The following is a 23261-nucleotide window of genomic DNA, read 5'->3' as shown; positions in this document are numbered from 1 at the left end:
CCAAACTCTCGGCTGATGAGCGTGGGAGCCTCGAATTCGCAGCTCATCATCCCGTGTGCCTAGCGAGGGTGAGCTCAGAGTTTTCTTGCTTGGCTTGACTGGTATATGGAACAGCCGAAGAAAATAGAACGGAAGCATCGGTAAGTTGAGGTTCGAATGTGAGATGTGGTAGAAGTATAAGGTTTGGCTGTTCGGCTGTTCCCGCCGAGATGCCGAAACACGCGACGCGCTGACCTTGACTTCACTCAAAATTGCAGAAACATTCATGCATGGGATAGGGCGGCGCTAGCAGCGTCTTACAGTCCTTCCAACGAAGTAGTATTCAGCAAAACCTTCCCGGTAAACTGTTACAGCAGACAGGTGGACATGGAGTCTCCGTTGTTCCGGCTGCAAAGCCTACAGGGAGACCTGATCGCTTTCTCAGAATCGCGGCTTTCCAATGTCGACAGGCTGTCGGCAGAGCTGGACGCAAGCATCGATGACTTACGCAGACTGCTTGACAAGAGCAGGAAGAGTGAGACGAGTCGGAAGGAACTAATGCCCAACACGAGTCCGATACCAGAGACTCTGAAGATTGGCGGGTTGGAGTACAAGGTCAACACTGAATTCAGACAATACGCCGTCAAGGTGGCCGATGAACTGGACCTGGATGAGCTGGAAGCGGCACAGCTTTGTCTGAATGTCGCATCCGACGATGCAGCGGACGAAGACTTGACGATGCCGGACAGAGCTGTGCTTGATTTTCAACATCAGCGATCCGCAGTGCTGGAATGCATGCGTTTGTTCTTGCAGCAGTATAATGAGATCGATGATGTGGATGATCCTTACGTGCAAGAACTGTATCAGGATGCCATAGGTGCAATACTTACCAGTACGAGTGGGCCCCCTGATGTAGGCACGGAGCTCTTCAGAAAGTGCATCAAAGGCCTTGAAGAAGTCGAGACTTTCCTGAAAAGGGTCGCCGACGCCAAGCAAACGCGGTTGATGACTGGGAGTACATCGGCGGGTGATCTCGCCGGTAGTGCTGAGTCTCAGCGTCTGTTACTCACCCGGCAACATGAAAGCCTTGCTGCTGTTCTGGTCCTCCTGCTCAACGGCAGATTTGGCATCACAGAAATTGACTACAGGCAGCTGATAACGCATGCGACGTCGGTTGAAACGACTGTCGACATCGCGATCCATTACATCCCAATATTTGTTGCAAGCGCAGCACGCTTCGGCGCTGGCCTTAACACTGACTTGAAGGTTGCAAAGGAGCTGCACCTCTTATATGCTTCAGGCCCGACACAGCTGCGGTGGAGGATGCTAGATCTTCGAGCCGCGGCGACAACGATCTGGCTAGCGGGATTCAGCCACCGTTTTGTAGATCCGGAAACGGAGACTGAAGTCAATGTCGCGAAAAGACAGCAAGCAGAACAGGATCGTTCTGATCTGTTCTTACAAAGTGTCAATGACCGAGCTCTACACTTCATACTAGCAGCCTGCAAGTGGCTCCAACCAGAGCTTTGGCACGACCCGGCCAAGGTTGGCCTGGTACAGTTCCTGCTTGAGAACAATCAAAGTGTGCCGCCTGAAGCACCAGCACCAGCCAGCGACTTTGTCACACTTACAATGAACGAGTTGCAGGCTTTCACGGAAGCCTTTGTGTCGAACATGCCCGACGTAGTGCGAAGACTGAAGGCGGAAGAAGATGATCGAAGACGGATGAAGTTCACAATGCCTCCTACGGACGCGAGTGGCTACGAACCGGACATGGAGCGCTTCATGCTCGTCATGGCGTATGCTTATCAGGACGATCCAGACAGCGCCGAGGATTTCTGGTCGGACAAGGAGAGCAATCTGTACGGCTTTCTGAGATGGGTTTCGCAACGGCTTCCTACCCCTCGTGTGGCTGCATTTTGCGAGCTCTTGACCAGCGTCTCGAGTGACGAGAAGTCCGCCAACCACGCACACCGCTTCTTACTGGAAGACTCAACCATGGTCTCTGGTAGATTGCGCAAGACATACAGTGTCAGTTGGGGCCAAATTTTCGCCGAGCTCGATACTTATGCCTCGTCACTACGAGACAAGCCTGCCGCTCCTCAAGCTAGTAACCAGGATGCTCAGGTCAATGGTGCAGATTATATCGAAGGTGTCGAGACGGGGATTATGCTGGAGGCCTATCTTCGCCTGGCTTCTCACATTTGCCGCACTAGCCCAGAAGCACGAAACTGGCTACTTCGCGAACAACCGTTTCACCTTGGCGATATCATGTTTCAGCTAGCTTCAAGTGGCATCGAAGGGCGCCTGCAAGCTTCTTGTTTCAACATGCTGGCTGCTATGCTCACGGACAAGGTGACTGAGGTCAACGATGGCATGTGGGTAATGCTTGATAACTGGATATCGGCAGGCGGCCCAGCGGGCTCAAAAATGACACGGCCTACCACACAAGCGCAAGGTGTCGTATCTGAGAAGCAATATCTTCAGCGGTTCGGCGATCGGCCTGAAACTGCGACCGCTGTGGTCACATTATTGAACGCGCTCGTACGGCCATCGTCTTCTCCCTGGAACGCCACGTTGGATGCTCTACCATTTCCGGAGAATCTGGGCGCTCCACATCGACACGCTGGAATTGATGCCTATGTCGACTTTGCCATAGGCATAGTGTTTAGACGCTCTCTCGACTACCTAAGTGCCGGCTCTGAACCTGATGAGATCAGCGTCTTGCGATATGCGTGCCTTGACTTCATGGTCCAAGCACTCTCGACTTTTAACGAGGATCTGCTGGTACTGGCGAATGCGACAAACATCGCCGTCGACGCCACTATCCGTGTCTCATCTCTGTCTACATACGCCAAACTACATCCGTTCGCTAGAGTCATGGAGTGGCTGTTCAACAACAACGTGATTACGGCCTTGTTCGCGACCATGCAGCAGGATCTTACTCTACTGGACAGCTTCGGCCCGGGTACGCCATTCTATCAGGCGACATTGAGAAGCGTCCAGGTCATGAATCTAGCAATGAAAATGCAAGCAACTTACTTCGACATTGTGCGGCCCATCATCAAGACTCAATCCGGAACACGTGCGACATCTGTGGCTAACGCTGCATTCGCTTCCTTCGACGATGTAATGCAGAGCCATATTTCTGCTGTTGTCGACATTGCGGGCTACGCTGCGAGCGATCATGCTGAGCTTAGTCTGGAATCGTTGGATCTGCTGCAGAAGCTCGCAGCATCACGCAAGATCTCGGGTGCTGCTGACGTTGGAATTTCGAGTGGTCGGGCTGGGAACAGGCTGATCAGTGCATTTGGCAATGCTGGAGATGACGTAGCCAGTGAGATCGCTCCAATATTTCAGATCAGCGACATCGACATTGAGACGGGAGAACAAACACTCAAAGTCATCAAGGCCCAAGCTGTTGCAGACATGCTTGTTGCGGGCCTTGATGCCTCACCAGGCCGACCGACCATAGCTCACTGTCTGTTGGGCTTATCTTGTGGAGAACGGACAGTGAAGGTCGAACCTCACGGCTTGTTCAGCCGGGGACAATCTCTGTTTCACACAATTGCAACTTGCGGCGTCACTACTCCAACGGTCATACCACCCAGCAATATATCGTGGCTGCTCGCCCTGAAGCGCAGCTGCCTTGACATCGTCCACAAGCTTGCCTTGTCGCCTTTGACGTCGAGCCTGGTTCAACCGGAGCTGCTTTCCATGGACTTCTTGCTTGCTCTCGCGTCAAGCCAAGTACCCGTCACAGCATTCCCCTTGTTCGATAGCCGAGCTTGTCACGATGGCGATGTCCTCCTCGAGACCTCCGCGAGCGCGATCCGAGACTTCCTAAAGTGTCGCGAACTCTTCTTCCAACACGGTACACTTCAGCTGAGGTCAGCCAGTGATCAAAATGCATACTCGATACAAGAGTCTACAATGAGCATCCTGTGCGGGACCATACGATCGGACACTGGAGAGACAGAATCGACCGCGAGTGTGTTCGACCTCTCGGACTTCATGGACTTAGAAACATCGTCAACGTTGGGACTCGCACATCGCTTTCTTGTCGGAGTCGACCTATCCTCATGTATCAAGGCCGGTGCGGAGGCTGGCTTGGCATATGATCTGAACATGGCTGAGCAACTGCTTAATTTTCGAAAGCGGGAGCTCATCAGCAGTGGGAGTATCAAAGATCCTGCTGAGGAGCAGCAGCTTGGAGATGAGATTGCAGCCACACTTGCCTCCCTGCTCAGCGAGAACAACCTCAGCGCCATCCAGCAAACCCGCTTGTCGTCCCTCGAATCCTGGACAGAATTGGTCTCCTTAATGATGACAGCAGGTGGCCTCCAGGACCGGAAGCTCTCGGACTTGGCCTTACAAGGCTTCCAGACTGTCTTACCACGTTACGAAAAGGCACTCACCGAGAACCCGGACTTTGCTGCGCTATTGGCTAAGTTGACCCTAGCGCTTGTGCAACCTGCTACAGCTATACTAAATAATTCGACTGAAACTGCCAGTACTGCTCACGAGAGGCTCATGGCGGCATTCAGGATATCGCTCAAAACATTGACAGAAAGCAGCACCGGCTTGGGCCTGAGAGATGTCTGCTACAGAAGCTGTATCGCAGTAATCGGATGCCTTCCCCTTCAGAATACAAATAACAGCAAGGTCTCTGCTTCACCACATGCCCGGCAGCTACTTGTACTCGTTCAGAATGCAGGCGACCGTGTGCTGGCTGTGAGCACTGAGGATGCCTTCTCCGGACGAGGATCAACGCGTGTTTCGGCTGTGCTCTTCCTGGATGCGTTAATGGCAATGTCACAAGCCGGTGCCGTCAACTCCAACATGCTTCGCGCGCTATCGAAGCTCAACTTCGTCCCGGTGCTCATTGATACCAGCATTGGTAGCGTGGCATCGTCGTTCCAAGCTCAGAACGAAGAGCTTGCTACAATGCTCGCGTACTTCCACACGGCGCTGGCGCTATTGTTGCGAATTTGCAGTACCACAGATGGTACGCAACTTGTGCTCAACAGTGGTTTCTTCTCCTCAATCAGCGACAGCCGTCTTTTCAGTACTGACCCAGACATCGGCCTCGATATCGACAATCCAGTAGCCTTGAGAGAGTTCTACAAGCTGCTTTCCGCGGTGTTAAGAGTGGTCACTGCTACAGTCATGACTCGTGGCTCTGGCAATGCCACGACTGTGCAATTGGCCAAAGGTTTCTTGCAGCAGAACAGATTCAGCATACAAGCAGTATTCAAGCGCACGAGCTCTGTGCACAGAACATCTGGCCCGCCGGAGAAGGAGGCATTGCACGTCGCCGAAGAGTTTAGCAAGCTAATGCTCGTGACCGGCTTTCTAGATGTAAGTGTCTGTCCGAAAGAACATATTGCTGGAGCAGATGCTGACCACTTTACAGGATGACGAGTCTAGTCAGCAACGAACCGCCAGGTTGACGGGGTTCACGTGAGAAATTGCGCAGGACAAGAAGGATGATGTATTGTAGATCGACCTTGATATAGCAGGATGCAGAAAGGATCGTGATATTTCATCATTCAGCTGTTCATCGGCACAGGCTTCATCGGCACAGGCTTCATCGGCAGGTACTATTATGTGTTTCTTGACCGCCCAGTCGGACCCTTGCCACTCAGCATACAGTCCTACTACGACTTGCACACAGCCTGTGGGAATCGAAGTAGTGCTGCTCCATACCTCGTCAGTGGACACTGTGTGACGCGCACGGACCATCGGCATCACCTTCTGAAGCAGTCCGATCTCTCGCAATCTGCATCGCGTGCCAAACGCACACATATTTTGTTTCGTGAAGGAGGTGATTGGAGGTGTTGCCAAATATGGTGAATATGTAGATGTCTTAGGGCGCGTTCACGACTAACAAAACCATAGTCTCGCGACTCCTCGACCACCTACATCCACCTCCACGCATCCCACCATGCCGACATGCTCGACTCTCTAAACGCACTGTTCAAGCTACCTGCCGAAGACATCTACGTTCCGCCTCAACACCAGCCTATCGACCCGGACGAGGAAGATGACGTCGTATCTGACCAGCATGCGGCATTTGGAATACAGAGGGCGACACAGAAGGCACGCGAGCCAGCTTGGAGAGACTTTGGTTTGGAGAGTCTCATGACTGCTGGCCCCCCTGCGAACGGTGGAGGTCAGGCAAAGGCTGGTGCCCGGCAATCTACTTTGACACTACGATGAAGCAGTATGGGAAAACTGATACCTCGAATGGGAAGAGCATATTCAGTCAACCATCCTCCGAAATTTACGACACAGTGAATTCTCGCTTTTTCAGCAATCCAACGTCAAGTCAATAATCTGTGGTCACTTGGGACTTGCTCCCCAAGCTCCAAAGCATGCAATACAGACGAAGCAAGCCCAGCGAGCAATGATATTTGTGCATTACGAATCACGAGGCTTTACTGTCTCGAGGGCGACGCAAAGGAAGTGATGTCGTTAGGCTATTCACTGCTATGGATGACGATTATAAATATAGGGCAAACATGTGGACCTATCAGATAAGGTAGTTACGTCCGAAGGCTATTTCTGATGCATGCCGAGATGCTGAAGATGCTGCATTTCTGCGCTGGAACCCTTACTGGAACTCCTGCATCGTGCTTTGGTTAGGCCATATGTACGTAGCTCGTACTTTGTGCTCGAGCATAGCACAGCTGAACAAGGCTTGAAGCTCGATGCTCGGTGGTAAGCCAGCCGTATAGCTCATATACCTTTAAGCAACCTGCGCACTTTGCTCTACGCTTATCCGTCGTCTGTGTCGGTGGTTCAAGGGGTGGTCATATTGCGAATAGACATGTCGACCACATGGAGGAGTTCTGGTAGTTCGCGTAATCGATCCACCGAGTTATTGTTTCCAGATCTTTGCACGGAATCTAGCCAACGAAATTATTTGTCTTGCGAGGATGCAATATAAAGCTCGGTACATAGACTTCGCCATTGATCTCTCGCATGAACGCAGGCATGGCGTCGCTTGGTATAGGACGTAGATCATCTTCAGCCTTTGACCCGTATATCCAGTGCTCAAAGACCAGATTGCAGAGTGGACTGTACCAATTGAAAGTAGTGCGCGCAGTAAAGAAGTTAACGGCATGAGCCTTGTAGGCTGCGGGTCCGTTGGCGATGCCATCGTGAAAGTCGCGAGGTATGCCGCCATTCATAACAAAGTTGAGTTCGTGAATGTCTCTTTCTGGGTCCTGGAACAGCGGCATCGGTGCTTGAACGACCTTCAGGCCATGCCAAAGTGCAAATGTGGGCAGAGTAGCTTCGCTCGGTACAGCGACACCGTCTTCATGCTGCGCTATGTGGATTGCCTCCAGCAACTCCCAAGATGCGCGAGCTTGCGCAGGCACAGAAAGGAAGCGCGGATCATCCTTTTCGACACCACCATGATACCAGTACTTGTAGACCCAGTCTCCATCCTCGGTACGAAGTACATCGCCCACAGGTGTCAACAGAACCAGGTCAGCGTCGTATCCAACGCCGAACGAAAAGTCGTCGTCTTTAGGATCGACCTTGTTCGGCAGCAGGCCTACTGGCTCTACCACTTTCTGCTGTAGTGGGCCCCAAACCGTCGCGCCTCCATCCAATGTCTGATTGATGGCCTTCGTGAACTCATCGTATGTGCCATGCACACGAGGTATGTAGGACCATGAAGCACGTTCGCGACTCTGCTTGTATGGCTGGTCAACACCAAATTTGTCGAGTGCTTGCAGCATCTCTCCAACATTACCGGTGAACCTCGTATCCATCTCAAACTGCCAAAAGTGGTCAAACTCCGGATAGAAGTGGGCAAAGAGCTGTAGTGGCTGCATGATTTGAAAGTTCGCCCGAAAGTCGTCCACTTTTGCATACCAGCTTCGTTGGAGCGTCTCGTGGAAGAGAACAGCCATGCCTTGGAACTCCTGCGGCACTATCTGATCCAGGACTTGTCGATATACGTCGTCATCCTCATGCAGTCGAGAAGCATTCTCCGCCTTCACATCGACGAGTAGAAACACAGTGTATTCTGACCCAGTGGCGAGACTTGCTTCGACGATGGTAGATCGGATGTGGTGTAGGTCCTCAGGACGATATTCAAACTCATCCCAAGCTCGCAACACGATAGCTTGACGACCAGTCTTGGTGCGAGCAAATATAGCGTCGCGAGAAGGCTTTGCATTGTCTGTCAGACGGAAACGTGGTTCGATGATGCTATCTGCTACACCGTTGAAGCGCTTGGCGTTGGCCTTCAGACATTGTTGCTGTAGTGCACCCCAATCGGTTTTCGACCAGGTCACGGGAGTGCGATTGTACGATGCTCGATCCTCACCATATCCGTAAGGACCATATCGCTCGCCGATCGTTAACCAGTTTTTCTTCAATCCCAAGGCATCATAAGATCCAGTAGTAGTGTCTGAGAACGTCACATTCCTCAGTTGCGCTGTATGTGGTATGTCTTCGCTGTGAATGTCATCCACGAAGCCTCCTCGAGGTCCAGAACAAGGTACTGGGGGGGCAAGCTTGATAGCAGGCGATGCTTGAACTTGCGATGCTGGACGAGAAGAAGACACGACCTTGGGTAAGGGTTTGTGTCTAGGCGTCCTGGTGTAAGAGAGGCTCAAGAAACATGCTGCGAGGAGAAAGCAGGTAGCGATAATCAAGATGCGCCAGCCGCGAGTGGACAGCGCGTTGAGCCTGCTCATGGCGGTATGATGGACCTGCTAATAGCAATGGAGTGTGCGAAATCAATAATTAGCAGCATATTGCATGACGGAGGGGAGCTCGCGTCAGCTGGCCGTGCAACACGGGAAGTCGCAGTAAGAACAAACAAGTTGTAGTTGGGTCTGTATAGTAGTCAATACTTGATCTCGTACCAAGTGTGCGGCAACGGGATAGCCAAGCAAGCCAAGATTGCCCATCGTCAGTCAGCGGCGGCTGGGATGAGGCGTGGCCCGTAATGATAGATTGTCGTGGGATCCATCCTTCCTCGTGGAGATCCTTGATCGCTCTCGCTAAGCCTGCAGCACACCCAATCGCAATGATCCTGGTACAGGGCAAGCGGGATTAAGGTTCACAAGACCGACATGAGTGGCCTCACGTCTGACATGGCAGAAACGCAACTCTCCCAGCCAAAGTCACACCGCCTTCACGGACATTCGATGTTGCAGCTGTAGAAAGCTTCGTGCAACAAACAAATTCGGGCCGATGACAAGGTTTACGCCAATGACTACGCCGTTCTCCTACTCCACTTTACATTACGCAAGCAGGTTTCAAGGCTGTTGACGACATGTGCTCGTGGACGTGACGAGCAAGTACGCCGATCATGGCTCTGCTGTGGAAGCGATCACGTCACGGCGTATGCTGATGAGAGCAGTGTATACTGCAATTACTGTCTACACAGCTCTAGGGCAAACAAACCCTATCTCTAACTGGATACTTGACACATAAATGTGGCAGACTGCTCGTCTGTGTTCTCGTAGGCCATCCTCACCGCAGAGATTCATGAGTGAAGAGTTACGCAGCAGTGTATGCATAACGCACTGCGTCGTGTTCGCAGTAGAGCAAACCTCGCTCTTGATAGGTAGCACTCCATATACTTGTTTCATGCCTGTGCATCCTCCTTGAACAGATCTCGAATAGCCTGCGCGGCCATCCTCTTCCTTTGTGCTACAGGCAACTCTGCACTCTGCTCCTTGACCGCAAGAAGCTTGCCCATCATCCTATTCAGGGCTTCGACCTGATTCTCCTGGTTCGCTCGTGGGAAATCTTCAGCCTCAGGCTCGAAGTCGTCAGCTCCAGAAAGAGCAGCTTTCATACCAAAAAGCTCCGCCGTCATCTCTGCTTCGTCTCTGCCAAAGCCAGTCCCAGAGTCGTCTCCTGCGTCGAAGTCAAGGTCGTCAAGATCCAGCTCGCCGTCTTCATCATCCGCAGCCGCCCACTCGTTGGCTTCGAGTGCCTCTTTCAGCCGCTCAAGGCCTACCCTCTCGCCGTGGTCATTTCTGCCTCTTACAGCATAGTTGACGAACTCGAAGCCGTACGCTATGCAGATGTCCTCCCAGTCGTCAAGTTTCACCACAACATTGTCCTTGCCCAGCGGAGGAAGAGCCACAGCTAGCATAACGTTGTCCGCGCTGTAACCAATGTGCTCCTCGTTGATGGTCTGGATCGCCTCCATCATCGTCTCTGCCTCTTTGCTGACACTACCATCTGCTGGCAAGCGAAAAGCAAATATGTAGCCGCCAATGGCTTCCACCACTTCTTTTGCTTCAGGCTTTAGGAACTCTGATTTCCATTCATCGGCATCAACGATCTCATCTATCCAGATCGGTACTGTCGCACTGTAGTATGCGGTCTTAATGGCCCATTCGTGCACAGAGCCGGCTGCTGAACCCGAGTCATCTACTTGAGGTGTGCTACCTGTCAAATCTTTGACGACGTCCAGGACGGGTCCATTTGGAGCACCGACAGCCAATATACGGCGTGTGTGTTTGATATCCATCATGAAGATGGTAGTGAATATGGACTACATTGTTCACTCGTGACGAGAGAGCATGTTCATGATAATGAAATGGAAGTTCCAAGGTGGAGAGCAGAAGGGGAAGTCTTGGCATCAGATGAAAAGTGATTGTGTACAAAGGACAGCCCGTATCGCGCGGGCATACTCTATAGCCTGACGAGGCACTGCTTACGTCTTATCCTGCAGCCACAGCATTGATATTTCGTGCCCTTGCAGCCCTTTTGTTGGCCTGCGCCGGCTTTGTAGCATTCGCCTAAACGCCTCGCTTGATTCCAGCGTACGATGTCCGCCTCCATGTCTCCTTCAGTCTCATGTTCTCATCAAGCAGCTCAAGCTCTCAAGACCCACGTCCGCCCCTCTGTCCACGCGCCCTGTTGACTGTAGCTCTTCCTCTCGCCAACCCCACACCCCTGCCCCTCGTAGCCTTCGACTTGAACATGGGAGCATTGCGCAACATGTCCGGCACGATGAATAATCGTACGTGTGAACCTCTGATATATACGCGATCCAGGTGGGTCACGCGACCATCGCGTTGTGTGACGTTTATGTTCTCGAGCTGGCAATTCATGTTGTCTTCGGCTTCAATAAGTTTTCCTCTGTAGGTCTGGCCAGAGTCGATCTCAACCGTCACTTGATGGCCCTACGAAATATCTCGTCAGCTGTTGTGCGCTGTAAGCACAAGTGTGCGCAAGGTAGGTCGTAGCCGCACTTACGGTGGCTTCATTAAGGAGCTTGATCGGGATGCCGATCGTCGAAGTCATGATTGCGGTGTGCTTCTATTGACTAAGTATCGGTGCTGGTAGATGTGTAGCCTCTCGCGTTTGGGTAAAGCGAAACGGTGAAGCGTTAGTGATTCGTCTACGCGAAGGGACATATATCTGATTGCTCAGTCAAATCATCGTGAACGCATGACTCGCGTGCGTCGCTAGCGCCGAAACTCTCATATGCGCAGGAGACGACGAATATCGGCCATCATCCTCCATCATCCAATTTCATCTCATTATACATGAATATCTCTGGGACTGTCAACGTCCTCCGTCTACTAGTCAACCCGGCACTGTGTCTACCACATCATACATGCGCTACATTCGATCAGTTGCCGATTCCGCTCTCGGCAGCATTCTCCAAACATGGCGAGAAGCGACCTGACATTCGTGCCGTAGTACTAGACAAGGACAATTGCTTTGCGATACCGAAACAAAATTCTGTATATCCAGCATACGAGAAGAAGTTCGAAGAACTGCGCAAAGCTTATCCTGGATCACGGCTACTGATTGTCTCGAATACGGCTGGCACGAACTCCGACAATGGGCACGCTGATGCAGATCTGATCGAACGCACTACTGGTGTCAAAGTCCTACATCATGCTACGAAGAAGCCCGGATGCCATGAGGAAGTCATGTCCTACTTCAGAAATCAACCTGATGCTGGTGTGACGCACCCAGGCCAGGTGGCGGTTGTGGGTGATCGATTGTTCACAGATGTCATGATGGCGAACATGATGGGTTCGCATGGATTCTGGATCAAGGATGGCGTGGTGCGAAACCATGGTCTAGTAAGTTAAGCTATTTGGTTGCCATTGCTCGATTGCTTGCTCACACCTCTTGCCAGTTATCCCGAGTTGAGAACGGTCTAGCCAACTTCCTTCTGCAACGAGGTTACTGTGCGCCCGATCCACACAGTGGCTTCGAGTGAGCCCTGGAGTCTTTCGAATCTTGACCGTGAGGTAGTCGCGCTACCGACCGGACCTCGAAGACTACACAGACTTCCAGATGGCTTGCACCAATATCCTTCTGACCGACACTTGTGCGGACCATCGACCAGTGCAGCATAGCTGCATACCTAGCGATCAGCCCGCGTCGGGATCAATCGATGAGGAGACTCCAGGGGCGTGGCGCTTCGCTTCTCAAGCATTGACGCTGAAGGCCAGAGATCATGAGCAGAACGTGGCGATCGGCAATGTGCCCATGATCCCGAGTATGCTCACTGGTCGCCCGCCGCTGGGCGAGGTTGTGGTAAACGTAGCGAAGGCCGCGGTACGCCTGTCTCGTATGGCCGGACTACTGTTGTGAACACCGCCTCTCAAAAGATGGTATAATTCTTCCACCACAGATATGCCAGATTGCATGCCACACTCGCAGCTCCATACGCAAGCTTCATTTCAATCACACTCCAAATCCACAGCGTCCCCAACGGAGGCGTCTGCTTCATGACATAGAAGTAGTCATACTCGTTTGTAACCTGAATAGTATAACATCCACTCGCCACTGCTACCACAAGATAGAATAATTGCTTAGCCGTGTCGAACCTTGCCGCTAGCTCTGATCGTAGGAGGTAGACCATCAAGAACAGCACTGGTATGATCGTTGCCGTGCGTTGGAAGATGGGTGTCCATTCCATTTCCTGCTTGTATTGGTTATGCACCAGGACATCAAATGTAAAATGCATCATTCCTAAGGTGAAGGTCCAGAAAATCGCTTGACCTATGGGTCCGATGGGCTCGCCATCGCCTAGACCTGCTTCGAGGATGTTGCCCCCTTCGTCCATAACGGTCTGGTCTGCACCTTCGTCGAAGGGTTGGCCTTTGGTCAAGAGAGACTTCTTTTCTTCGTAAAGGTCGAGTAATGTTTTCTCAGTCGGTCCTGATCGATTCGGCTGAGATAGCTTGAGCTTTGGAGTGCTTGTTGGAGCGGCCATCGGCTTTCCAGATTCACGGGCTGCTGCTCGTCGTTCTTTGCGATTTCGTGGAGCATCATCGTTAGTGGCCATCTTGAGATCGAACAGTTGAATATCTGTAGTCCAAATCTTGTTTCTATCGAGATGTGGAACTCTGTGCGATCCGTCTTTCCGATCTTGATACAAATTCTCTGGTCTTGGTGTGAAACAGTATTCTGAGCAGGCGTCGAAATCAAGCTGGTCGTCGATGGTGAGGTTGCGGCTCTGCTACGATCATCGCCTTTAACCTTCGCCAAATTTAGTAGACTTAAACCCTAGCAACGCCGCGTGCCAGCGCAGTCACTCCCGCGTGTATCGCAATCGCCTCTCCCTTCACTCAACTATCGAGCCTGACTGCAATTCACATCGCCTTTTATCTTCCAAACCGCCTCCGCCGACCAACCCACGTTCGTAAGACCGCTTCACCCGCTCCACACATCGATCGCGACACGACTCTTACTCTTCCGCCACGATGGGCGGCTTTGGCGACTTCACCTCGACTTGCGCGAAGACACCACTACCACTATGCCCGCTCGTGGGACCCATCAGTCCGATCACTGGCACACACTACTCGCAATCGAGTTGTTATGCGCGGTCAGTGGAGGTAGCGAACACTACCATATTTGAAGGAGCAACTGGTTTTGCGCATATATTAGCTCTGATCATGACGGTGATCATGATTATACATGTCAGGAGCAAATTCACGGCTGTTGGTATGTAGACCGGATGGGAATAATGGGATGTGGAGGTCGGCATGCTAATGGGATGTTCCAGGCCGCAAGGAGATCACGACCTTCTTCTATTCATACATCCTCCTCACGATCTGCTCCCTGGTCATCGATTGTGGAGTGGTACCACCTGCATCCGCAGCATACACATACTTCGTCGCTGTACAATGTGGTCTGGCCTCAGCAACATGCATATGTCTGATGATCAACGGTTTCGTGGGCTTCCAGCTCTATGAGGATGGGACGACACTTTCGGTCTGGCTTCTGCGAATCTGCAGTGTTGTCATGTTCTTGATCAGCTTCGCAGTATCGCTTATGACGTTCAAGACCTGGGGAGGCCTCGGACCAACGAACACGGTCGGCCTGTTCGTGGTGGTGTACATGTTCAGCGCGATCTTCATCTTCGTGTACGTGGTTATGCAAATCTTGCTGATCGTCGGTACGCTGCAAGAGAGGTGGCCGCTGTGGCACATTGGATTCGGCATCTTCGCACTGGTCATTGGACAGGTGATATTATATGTCTTCAGCGAGGTCATCTGCGACAATGTCCAGCACTATCTTGATGGATTGTTCTTCGCAACACTTCTCAATCTGCTAGCCGTGATGATGGTCTACAAGGTATGGGATCACAGCTACAGTGGACAGGAGAGTTGATATGCTAACGAATATCTTTAGTACTGGGACTCGATCACGAGAGAGGACCTCGAATTCTCTGTTGGTGCAAGACAAGGCAACTGGGAGGTCAAGCAACTCTTGCCAGAGGACGATATGCACAACGCTCCATACGGCGGCGACAACAGCGACTATGCGTCAAGCATGTATCAACAGCCTGCAAGGCGCGAGTCATCGTACGGTGGCTATTGAGTGTGTAGGATATCGCAATGCTCTTTGATCTTGACTCCGGATTTAGCGTTTAGCGGTGTGAGCGTAATGATAGTGTAGCGAACGGACTATTTCGTTTCAGTTTGGGACCGGTCATTTGTCCTCCAAGCTGTACAAGCCTTCCCATCAGTCTAGATCATGATCGAAGTCCGGACGCAAACAAAAGTCGTCTGAGGCGATCATTACCATCGACAGGGGTCATGACAGCGCTGCACGTGCGGCTCGGAGCATCAGAAAAGCTTGTCCTGCATGCATCATCAGATCGCGCCAGCACGCGATCTTGGAAAGTCAGTCACCACCTAGCGGTCATGGCTCCCGTTCTGGTGACTGATCATCTGCGGCCTTGAGTGTAGCGACTTATCATGATAAGTATTCGCATCTTGCTGTTCTTTGACAGCGTCCGTTCCTTCTACACACAGTAATGGCAAGCCACCCTCCTTCTCCGGCGCCTACGCCACAACCTAGCGAACGAGCTAGCATATCTGCCGAGATTAATATCGCCACGAGGAAGCAGCATACCGAGCTCAACCGTCTGATAATTGAGCGCTTGCCTCTCGCGCTTCCGCCGCATTCTTCTAATCCAGCGCTTCTTGGCCAAGGGTTGGCGGCTTTCGCGAAGATCTTCTTCGTGTTTGAGGCAGTATGGGCTAGTCTGGATGATGGCAAGACAGCGCAAGATGGAGGGAAGGCCGGCGATACACGGAAGACTGAGCTCTTATCAAGGCTCAAGTGTCTGCGACCTGAGGTCATGGAGCGGTCGCAGAGGCTGGCCACTGATCTGAGGCACATCGAGAGGATCACTGGCCAGGATTGGAGCCATCATACTTCAGCTGAATTGCCGGTTGGACAGGGACTTATCGCCAAGCCGCATTTGCTTCTTGCGTATGCTTGGGTTATGTACATGGCTATCTTTTCTGGCGGACGTTGGATACGGCAGCAGCTGCAAAGCGCTGGGCCTGTATTCTGGGCTGCACCGGTCGGTATCACCGTGGACGACAGCAAGAAGAGCGCCGGAGTCATGCCTGGCTTTTCTTTCTTGTGCTTTGAAGGCGAACAGGATGGTGAAGACATCAAGCGGGACTTCAAGCCCAGGCTTGCCGAGACTGAAGCCCTTCTAAATTATGAAGAGCGGCAGGAGGTCATCCATGAAGCACGACGCCTGTTCGAGCACTGCGTTGCATTGGTCCATCAGCTAGACGACCTGGTCTTGAAGCAAAGGCTGGTTCGCGTGGCAGGTGTCGCTGCGTTGCTTGGTCTCCTTCTTGTTGCTTTGGTATGGCTTTACTGGTACGACCAATATGGATACTTGTCGACATGATAGTCACCGATGCTCACGGGACTGTCTAAGAAGGGAGCATGTGATGGGCGGTCGTCACATTTCCTCCACATAGGCGCTGAATGGCTCACTGGTGGAGCAAGAGGAAATTGAATATCAGTATATTCTACAAGCCACCATCAACATTCGACCTCGCAGTACCACGGCAGCAGTGTAAGCACTAGCCATGTTGATCTCCTCATGACGATACTGACAAGAACTAGGATCGAGCGCTCTTCATTGCTCAAGCTGCCGACAAAGGGAGCGCAGTAACATGTACGAGCTTGCGTTGAAACGCCAACGCGCAGAAATCACTCACGGCGGAGTCCGATCTCATAACAAAGGCCACCTCCTAGCTTCTACTCAAGTCTATCAGCTCGCTTAGCTTGATGGGTGACAAGCAGCTTAGCCACTTGCAAGATGTCACCATGGTCTCGAAAGCCGACAGCAGGGACGCCAGAGCCTTCGGCAAAATCTCAATCACGGTCAAGCAGCTGGCCCCATTCCTGGAGGTGTCGCTCGTTCCTTCGTCGATTCTTGATCTCATATGCAATTCTGTAGTTCCAGATAAGTGTGGATGCGGGCGGTACATCGCCACTACGGTACAAGCTGTCGTTGGCAAGTGGGATCGGGGCACGATCGTATCTGGCTGATCTTGTTGAAGAGGTGCATGACACAAGCCTGCAGCCTAGGTCTCGTCCCTTACACACCCGGGGCAGGTCTCAGTTGCGTTCCTTGGTAGCCATGGCCGTGCTGACAGGACAAATGTCGCCATCAGAGGCCATATATCGACTGGGAATACAGGCTGCTCTGCTCACACGAGTCGGGTACGTGCACGTAACGGGCAAAGCGTGGCGTAGATGCACAATAAACCAGCTACGTCAGGTTGGATGTTCAGGTTTGCCAATGCACTGACATGCATTAGCATTGGTAGGAGCTCTGATGTACGTTGCACTACTACGGTCAGCATCATTCATCATTGATGGGAGAGCTCTCTCTGCGTACTAGCTGCCGCCGCCTGAACGTTTCCCTTTCGGAGACTAGCGTGCAATTTACTGATGCCGGATCGAGGCGTACGTCTTTATGCCATCCCTTCCCATGCTACATCGCTGATGGTGCTCTCTGTCACCGAACAAGTTCACTGTCAGGTTCACAGCTTAAAATTGAGCCAAAAATGGAGCACTCGCCACTCTCTCGCCTGCCGGCCGAATTACGCATCCAAATATACGAACTGGTGCTCACAGTTGCACACCCAATCGAGATTAAATTGCATTCCGATGCGATTACGGTCAAAGCTTCTGGAGTACGCCTCGCCCTCACGAGTACTTGCCGTACTGTTCGAGAGCACACCCTGAAGCTCTTCTATTCAATCAACGATTTCGTTCGACGCACAAGCTATCTGTCCTTACTGCGTCAGGGAGACGATAATTACACCAACGCGTCGATTGCGCCGTTCTTCGACTGAATCGACATGATCGGCGCTGACAAGCTCGAGCTCATGGGAGACCTCGCCCTTGATTTAGACTGCGCGGGCATATGTGACTTCCAAGACGAACCGGATCCCGAAATATTTCGCGAATAATGGTGTACGGCAACTACAGCTCCCTATGGTCTGTGCAGTCTACAAGGACCTGTCCTACGATATAGGCGCCCATGCAAGATCAAGCTTGGCGTGAGTCTAAGCCTTGACGACGGCTCTTGGCCCCCGATGAAGATCTCTGTCGGTGACGAGCACTTCAAAGTGGAATTCATGCTAGGTCCAACGCGAGCATCTACGGAGGTGTCGATGAAGAGCAGTGCGGACAAGGTACTTTCTGATTTGAGAGCCATGGGACCTATAGATGATTCATACCTGGTAGCAAAAATGATCGTGGGCATGTGCCAGTCGGTCTCTGCGCAATTCCGGGAGATCGTGCTTGAGATGACGCCGTGGTGAGTAGTGACAAATCAATCACTTGATTTTGAGAAGTATGAAAGAGGGACTGTCTTCGAAGATAGACTGAACAGACATTGTAGACGTGGTCAGAATGTAACGCTTTTCATCGGTGGCTCAAGGAAGATCACTCCTCCCGATTCTGATCACTCGCGGTCAGCGCTTGCCATACTCAGGTGTCCCACTTCTGACGCGAGCGTTTAGGACCTTCGTTGGCCTTCGACATACTACAAACACAGCTTCTGATCTTCGCATTTCTTCCCAACAGGAGAACCTCTTCGGAACAAATCCCAGCCAAAGCACACCAGCAGCGAAGGCAAAGATGGACGGCTCGCCTCTCGGTCGCCTGCCGCCAGAACTACGAAACTACATCTATGAGCTGGTGCTCGGGGGCCCGAAACCTACTCAGATACGCCGCACTGATTAAAACAACATACGAGGCTTTGGCACCTCAACCGCAATCACTACCACCTGCCGCACCATCAGGTCGGAAAGCCTTGGCATATTCTACGCAGTCAACACATTTACCATCGGTCCCACACAAGGTTCAACGGCTAGATCGTGGGCAAGCACGGAGGTGATCAAGGACCCAAGGTATGAGGACGAGGGTAATCCTGATAAGGTGACGTACGAAAACAAAGTGCTTTGGGCGGCGAATTAAAATCCGTGAGGTTGTGCTCGATCCTGCGATGTGGTAGACGCCATCAGCAATGGTGGACAGGCGACGAGAAATTGGATACGATGCAGAGTCGTCGCAGGGCTTGAAATTGGTTGATGTGAGACCCTGGTGCGCCACAGTCACAGTAGTACTGAAATCCAGCTTGGATTCATGCTATATGGTGCGTGGAGCTCGATGCGAGATTGCTGGAAGGATTGGAGCGAAGTGATTAAGCAAGGTCGACAGGCGGCGAACGAGCGCGAAACTGAAGAGCTGGTTGAGCAGGTTCGTGACATAATGCTAGGTGAATCACCGGTCACTTTGCGTTGATAGATTCGTTACCTCCTAGTGCTGTATACTTCGCCTCCGCTTCAATACTATTGGTGTATACAGCCAACCAATCTTAAACAATGATTCGCTCGAAATGACCCCAAGAATGCTATGCCGACACTCAGCCAAGCTCTCCTCACTTCACACAGTCGATCGTACAAACGCGCTTCGACATACATAAGCTCAAGCATGCCCACCACTACCCGCCCTCAGAACCTCGACTATACGTGTAGCTCCAGCAAAGGTATCCTAAACACTCAGCTTCGCCACTCCAGCTGCCGCCAAATCCGCATCACTCTTCACCTCCCCATTTTCACCAGACACCGCATCCAGATCCGCCTCGCCGCCCGCGTCCTTGATGACCTGCGCTAGCGATGGATGGTTCCCACCACGAATATATGCTTCGTACTCACCAATCATCTTCCCGCCTTTCTCCCACCTCGCCCTGTTCTCTCTCCTCCGCTTATCGCACTCGCCTGTGAGGAACGGCCAGTAATCGTCGTGCTTGTACTCGAACTCCAGATCACCACCATGCGTCTTCCATAATTGAACAGGTGGGATGTAATTCCTCTGTGGCTCGTTGAATCGCATCTTGTCCCTCGTCACGGGATCGATGAATGGAGATATGAGCTTGAAGAATGTGGTCACGTACCAAGGGAGGTCGGAGATCAGTGCTTTGCCTAGTCGTTCGGGGCTGTGGTTTTGCAGGATATTGAGGACGCTGCGGGCTTGGGCTACTGTGGGAACATGGCTGTTTCCTGAACCTTTGAAGGAGATGAGTAGACATGCTGATTCCTGCCCAGGTGGCAGCATGTCGATTGTGCGGTCGAGCATGTAGCAGAGATGGTGGATCTGGCGGTCTGACATCTTGGTGTTCTGCTTGGCTGGGCTCAGATACAGACACGGTCGGCATTCGTTATCATATCCAAGCACAAGCTGCTTCCCTGTCTCGTTCTCGGGGGAGATGTAGTCGGCTGTGAAGGTGTCGGCGCCGTACTCGCGTCGCCAGGACAGGGTGGACTGAAGCCTTTTGAGCGCGGCTGGTGTTTGCCATTTGGTTGCGCGAAGGTAGCGGAGGAGGCACTCTCGGGTGAGCCACATGCGCTCATGGTCTTGAACGGGTGCTGATGCAGCGCCCTTTAGTGTCGTGGAAGGCAGGGACGACCATTGAGATACAGCTGCTAGGACTGTAGCGTACTTTGTCTCTTGTTCAGGTGTCAGGGCTGCGGGGTCCTTTGGTTTGCTGGCTTTCATGGGCCGGGTGATGGGTGTTGTGAGCGCACCAGTCTTTGGTGCTTGCCATTCTTCCGTTTCTTCCGCTACGGTGGTTGCTTGTGTAGCTTGTGAGCTGCTCGCTGGTGTCTCCGTAGGAGCTAATTGTGAGGATGTCGACTTGAACGACGATGCAGAGGATTGGGCGTGGGAGGAAGGATCAATTGTGGACGAGCCATTGGGCACCGTCTGTAGAGTTGGGTCGGCCATAGGCACGATAAGCGTTGAGTGGGTTTGTTGTGTTGATTTCTTATGCTGCAGTGTTGGTATGCAGCCAATGGTCTACGATATGGTTGTGTCGATTCAGCTGATGCTTGTACACTATATTTGCCAAGATGAAGGAGGTCAAGTGTTGCGTGGTTGAGGTTCTTATTGCTTGAGATTATTTATCCTGGGCAAATCTAAGACGAGGGCCAAGCGGCTCATATTATGATGCTACTTGTGGACCCTGCATCTTCTTCATAATGTGAATCAGCTGATTCAGCTCGTGCTTGCCCACCGTGCGAATCCGATGCTTCGTGTTCTCCATCACAGCAAAGTACTCGTATCGTCTCATGTCAAGAGGGCAGGCTCTCTTTGCCAAAGGAAATGTACTGTGAGAGCTGCTCTGGGAATCTCCCGTGACTAGACTCGTTGTTGGTACAGTAAGTGCAGGTCGGAAGCGATCGATGGCATAAAACTAGAGCTGTGCTATGCTGTGTTATGCTGTGCATAATTTGAGCGTGTAATTTTGGTGATAGACTTAACGCGCCCAAACGCGTCCCTCTCTACCTCTTAACATCACTTCTACACACAACACAACAACACAAGAACCATGTCTGACCACGATATCCTGATTGAGCTCTTCGCTCCTTCTGCTGGAGGGGAGATACCCAACGATGTCACGACAGAACTCCAACATATCATCCGCCTACTAGACATCAACGCCCAGGAACTCTTCTTCAAATGGGAAAGCTACGTGATCAAGATGGGTGTCGAGAATACCAAGCTCGACTCGAAGACTGTGCGCGATTTCAAGAAGGACTTGCAAGATGCACTGGAACGGGAATCGAGAGCGAAGGGTCATGTTGTCCACCAGAGTGCCACGAAGAAGACTGCAGCTACTCCTCGCAATGGTGGTGGAGACGTGTATGGCATGCTGGACGGTATGGTCTCTGCGACTCCTGGTCCACGCATGGGTGCTGCTGGAAAGAGGAAAGCAAACAACTTCGACACGCCAGCGCCGAAGTCGTCGAAGAGTGGCCTGAACAGCTCCCCTGCAGATAACAGTCGTACACCAGCGCCGACCAAGGACATCCCCGGTATCAGCTTCGCCGATCGACAAAACCCTGGCGAGATTGTGCAACAGATCAATGGCCAGTTACCTGCTGCGGTCGCACCAGACGAACGACCCACAGAGGCCCGCGTCAAGCTGAAGGCCAATCTCGAGCTGCCAAAGTTTGCGTACAAGACTATGGCCATGAAATTATCCGAGGCTTCCGAAATCTTAGACGATCGAATTGACAGCTTCACCGACCTCATCCAAGCACATCATGAACTACCGGACAATGCGTTTGGCAACCCTGCAGCACAATCAACAGCAGAGATCGTGGCAGTTGGCCGCATAGCTTGTGATCAGCCGAACGGAAGGCTCAACGCAGCCAGCACAGTGCTCGAGACCAGTCGGCGGATGGGTGCTGGACTTCGTGTGCCTCTCAAGTTCGAAGGTGTAGGCTACGATCTGTTTCCCGGCAAAATTATAGCTGTACGAGGCACGAATGTCAGTGGCGAGTACTTTGCCGTGTCCGAAGTTCTATCTATGCCTCCTCTACCGCCGCCAGCATCTACGCCAACGGAGCTCGACATACACAATGACCGCCTTGCCGGAGCTGACGGCGAAGCAAGGCCACTCAGTCTGCTTGTTGCCAGTGGACCGTATACTACTGACACAGACCTAGCCTACGCCTCGTTCCATGCTCTACTGTCCAAGGCGCAGGACCAAGTAGCAGACGCCCTTATCCTCACCGGACCCTTCCTCGACCTCGAGCACCCGATCATAGCCTCAGGCGACTTCGAAGACCACCTCCCGGCCAACGCCAGAATCGAGCCCGACCGCGCCACCATAAACGACGTCTTCCGTATTTTTATCAGCGAACCCTTGCAGAGACTTGTCCAAGCCGTACCGACCATCACGATAATCATGGTCCCCAGTATCCGTGACGCGACCAGCAAACACGTCTCCTGGCCTCAAGATCGATTTCCCAAGGGACCATTTGGTTTACCAAAACAAGTGCAAGTCGTGACGAACCCCATCGTGCTCTCCATCAACGAGATGGTTGTGGCGATAAGCACACAGGATGTCTTGTCCGAGCTGAGAAGGGAGAATGTCTTCCAGCATGGCAAGGGTCACGCTTTCGGAGATGATATGCTTGCACGATTGACGAATAGTGTGATTGAGCAACGGCACTTCTTCCCTGTCTTCCCACCTGCTGCACGAGAGGACCTGCCGAAGCCTTCGGGCATTGTTGGTGAGGTACCGGAAGTTGGCGGAGAAGAACGTATGCCCGTTGGCGCAAGTCTGGACATCGCCTACCTCAAACTCGGCGAGTGGATAAGTGTGAGGCCTGATGTGTTGGTGCTACCAAGTGCACTCAACCCTTTCGTGAAGGTGTGCTGCGAAACGCGAACCCCAGCTCCTCATGATGTGAGCACTCTGCTAATTAGTCTGTCTTCCCAGGTCGTCGAAGGTATCACGTGTCTGAATCCAGGTACACTCAGCAAGAAGCGTGGTGCGGGACATTATGCTGCACTGAACGTACAAGCAAGGAGTCTGAGTGAGGAGGAGCGAGAAGCTGGACAGGCTGTTGCGCATAATGTGTTTGAAAGGACACGGGTGGACATTACGAGGATCTGAGGCATATGGTTATAATCTTTAT

The 23261-nt window shown here is 52.2% G+C and overlaps 11 protein-coding genes across 11 annotated transcripts; 6 read left to right on the top strand and 5 right to left on the bottom strand.

Moving 5' to 3' along the window:
* Positions 1-366: 366 nt before the first annotated feature.
* LTS14_000514 (uncharacterized protein) lies at positions 367-5446 on the top strand (the record flags this gene model as incomplete). Its single annotated transcript, XM_064833227.1, has 2 exons — positions 367-5340; positions 5396-5446. 2 exons carry the CDS (start codon positions 367-369, stop codon positions 5444-5446), a joined length of 5025 nt encoding a protein of 1674 aa, XP_064699496.1.
* A 382-nt stretch (positions 5447-5828) lies between these two features.
* Positions 5829-6201, top strand: LTS14_000513 (uncharacterized protein; the record flags this gene model as incomplete). Its single annotated transcript, XM_064833226.1, has 2 exons — positions 5829-5831; positions 5881-6201. 2 exons carry the CDS (start codon positions 5829-5831, stop codon positions 6199-6201), a joined length of 324 nt encoding a protein of 107 aa, XP_064699495.1.
* A 689-nt stretch (positions 6202-6890) lies between these two features.
* On the bottom strand, positions 6891-8699 carry LTS14_000512 (uncharacterized protein; the record flags this gene model as incomplete). Its single annotated transcript, XM_064833225.1, has 1 exon — positions 6891-8699. One exon carries the CDS (start codon positions 8697-8699, stop codon positions 6891-6893), a length of 1809 nt encoding a protein of 602 aa, XP_064699494.1.
* An 899-nt stretch (positions 8700-9598) lies between these two features.
* LTS14_000511 (uncharacterized protein) lies at positions 9599-10495 on the bottom strand (the record flags this gene model as incomplete). Its single annotated transcript, XM_064833224.1, has 1 exon — positions 9599-10495. The coding sequence occupies one exon, from the start codon at positions 10493-10495 to the stop codon at positions 9599-9601; it is 897 nt and encodes a 298-aa protein (XP_064699493.1).
* A 355-nt stretch (positions 10496-10850) lies between these two features.
* SMD3 (small nuclear ribonucleoprotein Sm D3) lies at positions 10851-11274 on the bottom strand (the record flags this gene model as incomplete). The annotated part of the gene is made up of 2 exons (XM_064833223.1): positions 10851-11153; positions 11227-11274. 2 exons carry the CDS (start codon positions 11272-11274, stop codon positions 10851-10853), a joined length of 351 nt encoding a protein of 116 aa, XP_064699492.1.
* Positions 11275-11519: 245 nt separating this feature from the next.
* On the top strand, positions 11520-12585 carry LTS14_000509 (uncharacterized protein; the record flags this gene model as incomplete). The annotated part of the gene is made up of 2 exons (XM_064833222.1): positions 11520-12068; positions 12244-12585. 2 exons carry the CDS (start codon positions 11520-11522, stop codon positions 12583-12585), a joined length of 891 nt encoding a protein of 296 aa, XP_064699491.1.
* A 10-nt stretch (positions 12586-12595) lies between these two features.
* LTS14_000508 (uncharacterized protein) lies at positions 12596-13282 on the bottom strand (the record flags this gene model as incomplete). The annotated part of the gene is made up of 1 exon (XM_064833221.1): positions 12596-13282. One exon carries the CDS (start codon positions 13280-13282, stop codon positions 12596-12598), a length of 687 nt encoding a protein of 228 aa, XP_064699490.1.
* A 610-nt stretch (positions 13283-13892) lies between these two features.
* Positions 13893-14820, top strand: CHS7 (Chitin synthase, class 7; the record flags this gene model as incomplete). Its single annotated transcript, XM_064833220.1, has 3 exons — positions 13893-13941; positions 14003-14574; positions 14632-14820. 3 exons carry the CDS (start codon positions 13893-13895, stop codon positions 14818-14820), a joined length of 810 nt encoding a protein of 269 aa, XP_064699489.1.
* A 439-nt stretch (positions 14821-15259) lies between these two features.
* On the top strand, positions 15260-16156 carry LTS14_000506 (uncharacterized protein; the record flags this gene model as incomplete). Its single annotated transcript, XM_064833219.1, has 1 exon — positions 15260-16156. One exon carries the CDS (start codon positions 15260-15262, stop codon positions 16154-16156), a length of 897 nt encoding a protein of 298 aa, XP_064699488.1.
* A 3167-nt stretch (positions 16157-19323) lies between these two features.
* PDR16 (Phosphatidylinositol transfer protein (PITP)) lies at positions 19324-20556 on the bottom strand (the record flags this gene model as incomplete). The annotated part of the gene is made up of 2 exons (XM_064833218.1): positions 19324-19442; positions 19488-20556. 2 exons carry the CDS (start codon positions 20554-20556, stop codon positions 19324-19326), a joined length of 1188 nt encoding a protein of 395 aa, XP_064699487.1.
* Positions 20557-21160: 604 nt separating this feature from the next.
* POL12 (DNA-directed DNA polymerase alpha subunit pol12) lies at positions 21161-23239 on the top strand (the record flags this gene model as incomplete). The annotated part of the gene is made up of 2 exons (XM_064833217.1): positions 21161-22993; positions 23063-23239. 2 exons carry the CDS (start codon positions 21161-21163, stop codon positions 23237-23239), a joined length of 2010 nt encoding a protein of 669 aa, XP_064699486.1.
* Positions 23240-23261: the final 22 nt, after the last annotated feature.

This window comes from Recurvomyces mirabilis (genome assembly GCF_035927965.1).
Source record: "Recurvomyces mirabilis strain CCFEE 5264 chromosome Unknown scaffold_1, whole genome shotgun sequence".
Taxonomy (NCBI): Eukaryota; Fungi; Ascomycota; class Dothideomycetes; order Mycosphaerellales; family Teratosphaeriaceae; genus Recurvomyces; species Recurvomyces mirabilis.
Note: the sequence above shows the minus strand (reverse complement) of the source record. Positions and strands in the feature narration are given on the sequence as shown.